Source organism: Anser cygnoides, chromosome Z, assembly GCF_040182565.1.
Source record: "Anser cygnoides isolate HZ-2024a breed goose chromosome Z, Taihu_goose_T2T_genome, whole genome shotgun sequence".
Taxonomy (NCBI): domain Eukaryota; kingdom Metazoa; phylum Chordata; class Aves; order Anseriformes; family Anatidae; genus Anser; species Anser cygnoides.
The window spans coordinates 48,455,620-48,465,750 of NC_089912.1; the positions used below are offsets into that span (position 1 = coordinate 48,455,620).

Consider the following 10,131-nt stretch of genomic DNA (forward strand, 5'->3'; position numbering starts at 1 on the left):
CAAATCCAGGATATTCACAGCTAAGCTGCACAACAGAAAATGGGAGACGAGAAAGCATTTAAATGTGGGTATGAGACTCCGTCTCACAGCTCAGAGAAGTGGTAGAGAGCCTTTTCTGCTATTTGCACAAAAACAAGTAGGCACACTCAGTACCTATTTGTTTTATGCAAAGGGACATTGCTGACAAAGTTTTCTTTAAAGTGCTTTGGCCATTGTATGTATGCACATTGTATGTATGGACTATAAGAGAAACAATGCACAGAAGCCTGCTGTGTCATAGAAATTACGACATTTTTATATTTACACTCCAGAATTGATATTACTACTAATGTCCAAGGTGTAAACAATTTTGCTTGTTAGCCATTCCTTTCCCTCTCATTCCTTCCCCTCTGTTTCAGAGCTACGCTTCAGTATTATATCAAGGCTTTTATTCCATCAGAGAGAAGCTGTAATTTATTTCCTCCTCTGTCTTTTTTGTCTCTATAGTTGCACATTATACACTGGGAAATATAGATGTTTGTCTAAAATGTGCTTTTCTGTTTTCAGACACAGAAGCTTTCTCTAATTCCTAAAAGGTAAAAGCAGAAAAACAGTAACTATTAAGGGGAACACGTGCAACATTTTATGATCGTCTGATCAAGAAACATTGCAGTTTACAACTGACAATCACGAAAACACAGGATTTTGGTAGCTTACTGCCAAATTATTTCTTACACGGTTTTTATGCAGTTCAAAGGAAAATTGGTTGTTTTAAAATGCCAGAAAGTAAAAGAAAATTTAAATATGTATTTCATATTCTACAAATTGAAGCACTGAAATATCCTTTTTTTTTTTTTTTTTTTTTTTTTAGTTCGCATCAGGCTTCAGAGAGCACGTTTGATACTTAAGAGTAGATTCTGTGGAATAAATTATTGTGCTCCTATTTAATTAGAGCACTGTGCACTGCACAAATGAATGAAGTAGATTACAAAATTCATCTGTGCAAAAGAACAGTGAGTAAAGTTGTTCTTTTCCATTCATATCTCTGCATGAAGAAAATTTTCACACTTCACTGAAGATAGTATGATACTATTTTTATTTACTTCTGTTTCTCAGTCTTGTATTTTGTAAGACACTTATTTCATCATATTCCAATCTGAACATAAACCCCTCATGTTCATATAAGAAAGATGAAAAATGCACTGTTTAGCCAATCCATATCCCTCCTCTCATAAACTTACTACTATAAAATAAGACAAAACAAAATCTGGAACATTACCATCTATCACAACTATTCTTAAAAAGGAAAATAGAGTAACAAACAAAAAATGACTTTTCCTCCTTTCACAACTTTTCCCCTGAGAATGGTAACATACCAGTAACAAGGAAACTATTTCATTCTTCAGTAGTGACAAAAGTATGATCCATATGGCTTTAAGAGAAGAAAGAACAATGGTTTTTAAGTCCTTAGAAGTGACTAAAAAGTCATGACTGATTCAGTTGTAGGGTGCTGTATTTCTGACCAAGAGCATTTAAAACATACTTACTAACGAGTGTGCTTACAAATGAAATGCCACTAATTAAAATGTATTGTTTGCTGTACCAAATTCAAAATCTGTAAAATATGAAAAGTTTTAAATCAGGATTTTAAATAAACAACCTTTTAATATGACTACTGGAAAAACCCTTTGGTATTTCCTCATGCATTTCCAACATACTGTTACCTACATGCCAACATTTAAACACTGCTCCATGACTTAGTTTCTTATGAATTAGCATACTTACCTTTCTCTTCCCCATGTCTAACAATGCGTTTCAAGCAGCCTTCAGCTCCAGACTGAGGTTTCCATCCAACATGCAATCAGATAAAGCTTGCTTTCCAATTTTAACTAATGGAAACAGCGCTAAGAAGTAGTGACAACAAATTCCCATGTGTTTAAATTAATAGTTATTGGTGGGGTGGGGGAGAAGGAAGGTAGAAACAAGAGATGAACCAAAAACTCTTGGCAAAACTTTTCTACTCTAATTATGCTGAAGACCTTGTGTCGCCTTATAGTCAGGAACACGTTGATGTGCCTTTATTTATACATCGCGGTAAGCAAATGATTAGCATTCATGATGTCACTGCTCGAATGTTCAGTAGCAGTTCAGAATAAAAGCATACCCAAAACATTTTCCAGATCACTGTAGTTTACTGTGTATGTGTATTGCCACCTAGAGTCAAGGTTATAACTGTAGGCATGGAAATAATTAAACCAGCCCAAGCATACTAGCTATTTTGAAATGCTTCTTTGAATAAGTTTTGCCATACCTATTAGTTTGTGCAGTCTAACATCTCTTACTGCAATTATCATCAGATACTCTCATAAAAATGTGTTATTTCCCCACAGTGCATCTGCCATAAACAGAATTAGCCACCAAATACTAGACAAACTGTCTTTCATGCCACTTGGAAACACATATTTGCACTCTTACGTTCTACACTAAGATCTTCCAACTATCTACATATGTGCACGTATTCTTTAATGTCCATTAAATTCAAGCAAATAACTGCCAAAACAATGAGAAAACCAGTAAGATTACTGTTGATTGCTGTACTCAAATTATTTTATATATTGCTGTGCTGAGGGTGGAGCCAGTACCGAAATTACTGCATGCCATTGCTCTCCTGGCCAGCTGCCTGCAATTATTTGCTGCCCTCCTAATTCATCATCATCTGTCTTCCATTCCCTTTTTTCCCCCTCCTTTCCTTCTACCAGAGTCTTCTTATCAGACACAGTCAGTAATGCAGCCTGTTTCACGTCATTCGGCCTGACCTTCTCCTGGAGGTTTGTCTATCGTAGGAACCACAGAACGTCAGCGCATACAAACCAGCGCAGGCCTTCACATAACACAAGTAAAACCTTTCAAAACAAGCCTTGAGTTTAGAATGAGACACAAAACTTACACAGGTAGACATGCCGGTAACATGACCTTGCTGGAGTGAAAAGTATTTCAGAGGAGGTGTAAGGAGCAATGTAGCTGGTTCCCATTAGTATTCCCATACCCTGATTGTGCTGCTCCACATGCAACCCTTACCAACTTATCAAAGACCTCTACATGATCTCTGAGTTTTCGTTGTACATTTTCTTCCTGACAGTTGCTCTTTTCCGTTTAGAGATGAAAATTTTAGAGAAAGGCAAACTCCCAGTTACCTGGAGAGAACACAGACAATTTTCTTCTGAATGTTTAAGAACTCATAATGTGAAGAATTTCAGTTGGTAGATATTATGCTACTCCTGAGTTGTCTTAGAATTTCTTTGTGCTTGTTAATTACAAGAACACTTTCCTCTCAGTGCCTATGAAAGTACAAGCAAATTAACATTTTAAGTTTACTTAGAACACTTGAACAGCTCTCTAGAAAAATGTAGCCAGAAGTTAAGGCCAGTATTTTGGCAGCCCACAGTGACATATAGTATCTGAAGACACCAGACATTGAGCAATATTTCTTGATTATGCCTTCCGACAGCTCTAGTGCAAAGCTTATGTAATCTAACATCACTCCCTCTTACTCTGCCCAGTCTTTTATATAACCCACACTCTCAGACTCATTCAGAAGCTTTTCCAAGGCCTTTAAATTTGCCACTGCTAGCTAACAGATGAATGGAAAAAATGAATCAGCTCTGAAAGTACCTGTAACATTCCACCCCATAACCCAGAGCCCAGGACTGGAACAAGCTGAGAGGAAAGTGCTTGCCTACAGCATAATTGCAAATTAAGTAAATAGATGGCCTACAACATAGCGCAAGCCTAACTTTTAAAGGACTTATTTTGTTATAGAAGTGCTGAAATATATTAACAACATTTATAAAATCTCTTCCATCTCAAAGATACCAGGCAAAGGAGAGATGGATTTTAACACTAAAATGCAGCCTACTGCTACGATGCACTAGATATTATGAAGCTTCAAGGAAGGAGATTATAAACTAAATGACTACAGTATATCTGCATAAATACAAGATAACAACACAAAATAGAGGATCCCAAGAAACGCTGAATGTTGTGAAATATTAGAAGTGTTGCAAATATGGGAAGGCAGTATATTAGCTAGGGTAAAAAAAAAAAAAATCAGCAAATGAATAAACCTGTTTCCTCACTAATTTCCTTGGTTACAGTAAACATGTAATAGTGGTTGCATTCTTGCCAGAGGCTGATTGTTTATAAAGACATTTTTAAAGTGTCTCTTAAGAACAAGCTGAGGTATTTGGACTTTATGATAAATATAGTAATAAAATACGTGCACAATATAAATGGTGTTTTAAATATGTATCTGGCTAATCTGATAGCAGTTAGAAGCATTTCTGAACAAGTACTATGCAATGTTTGAGTTAGTAAGCCTCGTCCTTTATTCTGTTGACTCAGAGACCCTAAGAATCAAAACCAATAAACAACAAAAAAGTAGGTACTTTACAGTACAAATACTGAAAAAAAAAGTTTTGAAATGTTTACGAAGAAGGCTGTCAAGTTGACTATTTTAAGTAAAAAGTCCTAACAGAACAAAACTACAGCAGGAACAACCTTAAGAAAAAATCCGAAACTTCAAGCAGTAACAGATCCAAAGTTTTCAAATACACACAGGCAAAACTTTATTGACATTTTAACAAATACATTATTAAAAATAAAATTAAAAAACAGAAGTTTTCTTATTCAAAGATGACTCCAGTAAAAATATGGCGTCAGCTATAACTACAGACAAACCACATTTGCAAAGTCTGACACTCTGCCAATACAACTTTAAATTTCAATCTATTATTGAAGACAGGTATTTCTAATTGTTTTTTAACCTGTAAATAAATTAAACAAAAGGATAAGCAGTAACTTCATATTTCACAACAAAAAGCACTAATTCATCGAACTCCTGTAAAAAAAGTCTTTTGCAGATCCATAGTCTCTGGAAAAAATAAACCTCAGTCAGATCTGATAAAGTGTATGTGGTAATTTTATATTGCATTAACTTTTCATGACATCTCTGCATGCAGCTGCCATTTCAACGTTACCAAATAGTATAATGTCACAAAGCATAGGGAAAAACATTAACTTAAGAATGGACCAAAAACTTGGAAGTTAGCTGCCACTGCTTTGAGTGATCACAAGAAGAATGTGAAACAACGTTCAGAACACTGACAGCTTACCGAAGAAGAGATCCCCTTTTCCTTTCTCATCCCCAACACACTCATTTTTGGTTTGCATAGAAAAGGGAATGTTTTGTCTGGTTTTGGTGGACTTTTATTTTTTGGCTTAACTATTACATTGAAAAAAACCCACACTAAAAACCACAACAGTTTGTGTGCTTTATGATAAATTCACATGATAAGTATTTCACATTCGGGTACCATAGTTACACTTTTTGTTCAGGATGAGCAAAATGATTTTCCATTTCCCTTCCATATGTAACTTACCCAACTTTTTCTTACAATCACACCCAGAATTTCTAATGTTCTGTAGCTGTCCTTTAGCTGGCTGCCATGATTTCAGGCATTCTCACTAGACAAACATAGCCTCCTTCACAAAGGATAGGTAGACTCAGGTCTCCAGCCAGCTTATCGGTGAGTACCTAACAGTGATTATTCCACCAACTTAGACAACCCAGACTTGCCTTTGCAGACTAACATAACACTGTTTCTTCAAAAAGACAGAAGCACTTTGATTTTTCTCCCACGCAGAAAATACTGAATCCAGACAGAAACAAGCTTTCTGCAAGTAGATGCACAACTATGAAACAACTGATCAGGTCTCCATTTCAGTCTCCATGGTATCCGTCCTTGAAGGAGTTTTATCTGCAGGTGTAGTCTCTCCATCTAGGTTCTGAATATCAGACAAATCAACGGCAGGCAACGGTGTTCTCCAATACAGGAATGAGTTATATTGACAGAATTCTTCTTCTTGCTTTGAAAACAGACAAATAAACAAAAAGCAACAAAACATTAACGTGTATCATGTTATTAGAAAATAAAAACATAATAAGAAAAAAATATTAGCTATTTTTAAGGGAAGTACTGTAGAAAATGTCATAATTTTGTCCTTTCAGATATTCTTGCTAAGAACTACCGTATCACTTCTTGGAATCACCTCTGTAACTCCATCCATTTGTTCAACTGGAAATCTTAGCTTAGAATGACACTGAAAAACCCACACGGTTATTGTACTTCACACAGAGAACTTGTTCACTGCTTTTTCTTCTCACAATGGGATAGAAATTTCACGCACATTTAGAAGCTGGTATTCAGAATAACATATTTAACTATTCTACCTCATTCTATGTCTTCTTTTCTGTATCTACATTTTGTACTCAAGTATACACTGGGAAAAACAAACAAACAAACAAACAAAAGATCTCTTTAGGGGCCAGGGATGAGAAAGTTTAGGAACTGTTAAGTCACACAAGAAAAACCTGTGAGGAATATACACTTATCTACTATACTACTCAGAAGGTGTAAGGCTCCAACACCACTTTTTTTTTTTTTTTTTTTAAATCTCAGTTGGGAAGCACAGTTTGCTTATAACTGTATGCCATGAGTTAAACAAGGAACAAAGTTTATAGACTGTGTGGCCAATCTGTGCATGTGTCTATAGAAGTGACCAATGTAAAAACTGTGAAGAGGAGTTTTCAAGCTGTTCTTTAGGTCTTGAGCATGTACCTTCTCCTGGTGTATAGAAACAATGAATGCAGCCACAGACCTAAAATAATGCAGTTCTATACAATATTGGTTTGCATTTTTCCTTGCATGCAATTGGAATTATTAAACATTTTACTTTAATATCTCAGCACAAACAGTTACCAAAAAAAAGCAGTTTTAATGACTACACTGGCATAACTGTTTTGGCATGGCTCTTGAACAAGTTCATGCTTTGTCTGCTGATTCTGCAATTGAATAAGGAAACAATGCAATGTTAAAAAAATCCCAGTAAGAATTGGCCCTAACCCTTCTCAGCTACTAGAATGTACTTTTTTTCCTTAATAATAAATAATACATAAACTCATCATACTTTCAATCTGAAGAAACATTTTTCTATTCATTGCGACACAAACCTATCACGAACTATAGCTTGTTGTAGTAGGTAGCCTGTTTTTACCATCAAAACCTGCATTATTAAAGGCCTGTAGTATTAAAACAGGTTTGAAACGTGAAGACAGATCATAGCAACAGGATGATTGTATGCCTGTAGAGTTCTTCTCCTAACACATTAATTTTCTAATGAAGAACATATTGTCTTCACAGAAGATTAAAGAACCGAAGTTCCAATTAATTGGAATTGAGACCAAAACCAATAAATGTGCCATGTTAACAAGATATGGAAACTGGAGGAAAACCAAACTAAAAGTAGCTGCACACGTATATATTACTGTAAACTGAACTTTTTATACTGCCCAGTATTAACAACAAACAATAACCAAAATCTTCCTTGAAAACAACCGCCAGCAACGCCGTTCCAGAACCTGTTGCTCTCCCCATGTTGAATCTGAATTCTCAACTTTACATCTAAGTAGTTAATAAGGCGTTACCTCTCACATTGTGAGAGCCAAGTACTTGAAGTCAGAATACCTCTGGGCTAGCTGTTTCGTATGCACTGGGTAATGACAGAATTTTTGTTTCAAAGACATAACGCAAAACCTCATAACCACAAAGATATGCAGTCTCTCATTTTGGACTCAGACCACATATGGGATTAATCTCATGAGTACTCAAGACTCCAGAGCAGCAGTATTTCATTTTATTTCTGTTTTCCAGCAAGATTCAATGTGAAAATGAACAAGCCAAAGGAGTACAGGAGACAGGAGCAAACGTTCAACCTTAATATATAAAATGCAAAAGAAAGCATTAAATACTGCCGTTCACCTAAATATCTTTTAAAACACATTTTGAGAAAAAAATCTAGCTAGGTAGGTAGATAACAAGCTCAGAGATATAAAAGCTCAGCTTTAATGGATTTAATTGTTTAATTTTTAAGCAGTTAATTTCCCAAATCTGGTTGCAAATATTTGCAAGTACCCGTGCAAATATAACTCACATAGCATTTCTTCTCTGGCCAATTTAACTCTAATCACCTTTAACAAAAGCAGTGTGAAATTAACAGTATCCTGACCATGGTAATTACTGTAACAAATTACACACACCAGAAAACAGCAAAGAATAATGCCAACCTACGGCTGTGTTTTCAGAAAGGTGCAAAAATCATCGTAAGAAGTATTTACCTTTGTGAAAGTTTCAAAATATACAGGCTGGACATGCAGAAGATTAAAGAAACACTGCTTGCCTGCTATTAACCATGAGAGAGTGTGAGAGGGACCTTTCCGAACAATACTTTACTTAGGGAAGCAAAAACACAGTTAAAAACACAGCCCTATAAAAATATTTTACATGGAGAAATATAAGAGTATAGTAAAGGAGTCTGACAGAATTACTTCAGGAAGTATTCCCTTTCTTTTTACTGTGTGGAAACTCACACAGCCTTCCTTACTGCCTTCCTACCACACCTACAGCTTACATAACTATACCTAATAACCTGAACCAGGGTTAAGTGCAAAATTCATAATCGTATCTGTGAAGGAATAAAACTCTCCTGTACAACTTTGTTCGAGTAGTTTAATTTGCTTGCTTCAGAAGAGGCTTGTCGTCTTCTTTTCCAAAAAGATGAGCTTGTATTTAAAAGGAACAGCCTAAAAGGGATGTTTAATTTTCATGACTTTTTTTTCCTCAATTCCTTCGTGCCTTAGTTCTACAATCCAGAAAATAATTAAAAAAAAAAAAAGAAAAAAGAGGGGGGGGAAGAGCCTAACAAAAGAAAGCCACAAATCTTAAAGAGGCGTTATGCCGTCAAAGGACCAATCTCCTCAAAACTAGGGTGTCAAGCTAGTTTGAAGTCCTGGTTAGGTTAGATGAGATGGATTAGTCCCGACCTGATCAGACTTTCTGCTACTGCAAAATTACTGGATTAAGTACTTTTCTTGTATTGGGAAGGCAAACAAAGGTGAGGGGGGTGAGTTTACGTGCGTCAGCCCTCTACACAGGCATGGTGTTTAGCCTCAGCATTCTACTTTTGCACGACTAGAACTTTCTCAGTATCTTCTAGCCCGCTGCGCAGAGCAGTGTCGAGGCCGGGGGTAAGAACGCGCGCTGTGCCACCAGAAACTCTGTCACCCGGCGGCGTACTCGCCGACCAGCCTCGTCTTCAGGCAGCTCCCCGGGCCACGCCGTTCAGCGGGCGGTTGCCGTCAGGCGGCAGCTCGGGTTGCGGCTGCTGAAGGCCGAGCCCCGGGGCTCCCCGGTTACCGGGGGGGTGTGACCGAAGGCGGAGCACGCTCCCGCAGGCGTCCCCGGACAGCCAGCACGAAAACAGCGAGAGGCGCCCGCCCCTTCGCTTCGCAGAACGGGGGGAAACGGAGGAGAAAATTAAAACCCAGGCGCTGCGACCACCGGCCGCCGCCAGAGGCCGCCGCCGCCGCCCCGTTACCTCGTCGCCCGCCGCCTCCTTGCCCCGGCCGCCGCCTCCCTCCGCCGTCCGCCCGTCCTGCGCCTCCGCCGCCCCCCGCCGCCGCCGCCGCCCCGTGGCCGCGGCCGCGTCCCCGCCCTGCTCGGCGGGGGGCCCGCCGCCCCGCAGCCCGTGCCGCTTTCCCGGCGGCGCCTCGGCCTCCTCCAGCTTCCGCTTGGCGGCGGCGGGGCCGGCAGCGGCCGCCTCGGCCCGGGGGCGCCTCTCGGCCGCGCGGGGCGGGGGCGGCGGCGGCGGCTCGCGCAGGACGCGCTTGCAGGGCACGTGACACACCAACGGCTCCGCGCCGCGCTTGGCCATCGGCGGCACCGGCGCCGCCGCCTCCGCGGCACGCGCGTCCCCCGGCCGCGCACGCACCGCCGCCCCCGCCGCCGCCGCCGCCGCGCGCGCAGAGCGCATGCGCGCGCCCCTCGCTGCCCGCCGGCGGCGCCGCGAGGAGGTGCGCGCGGTGACGCCCAAGGGCGGGCGGTGCTCCACAGGCCCCGCCCCCGCGGCTTCGCGCGGCGCTTCCGCCCGGCTGCTGCGCCCCGCCCCCCGGGAGGCAACGGCCCCAGCGCGCGGTGCTTCAGGGCGCAACGTCCCGTCCGGCCGTTGGGCGCGTCACAAACACCACGCGGAGGACGC

General features: G+C 40.4%; 1 protein-coding gene across 3 annotated transcripts; it reads right to left on the reverse strand.

Annotated features, from left to right (window-relative positions):
* Positions 1-4,565: 4,565 nt before the first annotated feature.
* Positions 4,566-10,098, reverse strand: CZH9orf40 (chromosome Z C9orf40 homolog). Of its 3 annotated transcripts, none has more exons than XM_066988857.1 (2): positions 9,472-9,908; positions 4,566-5,900 (listed from the first exon to the last, which is right to left on the reverse strand). In XM_066988857.1, the coding sequence occupies exons 1-2, from the start codon at positions 9,904-9,906 to the stop codon at positions 5,817-5,819; spliced, it is 519 nt and encodes a 172-aa protein (XP_066844958.1). In that variant the 5' UTR covers positions 9,907-9,908; the 3' UTR covers positions 4,566-5,816. The 3 variants fall into 3 exon arrangements, with proteins under 3 accessions (XP_066844958.1, XP_066844957.1, XP_066844956.1); XM_066988856.1 differs by having other exon boundaries at positions 4,566-5,904; positions 9,472-9,895; XM_066988855.1 differs by lacking the exon at positions 4,566-5,900 and adding an exon at positions 9,072-9,378 and having other exon boundaries at positions 9,472-10,098.
* Between the last annotated feature and the right edge of the window lie 33 nt (positions 10,099-10,131).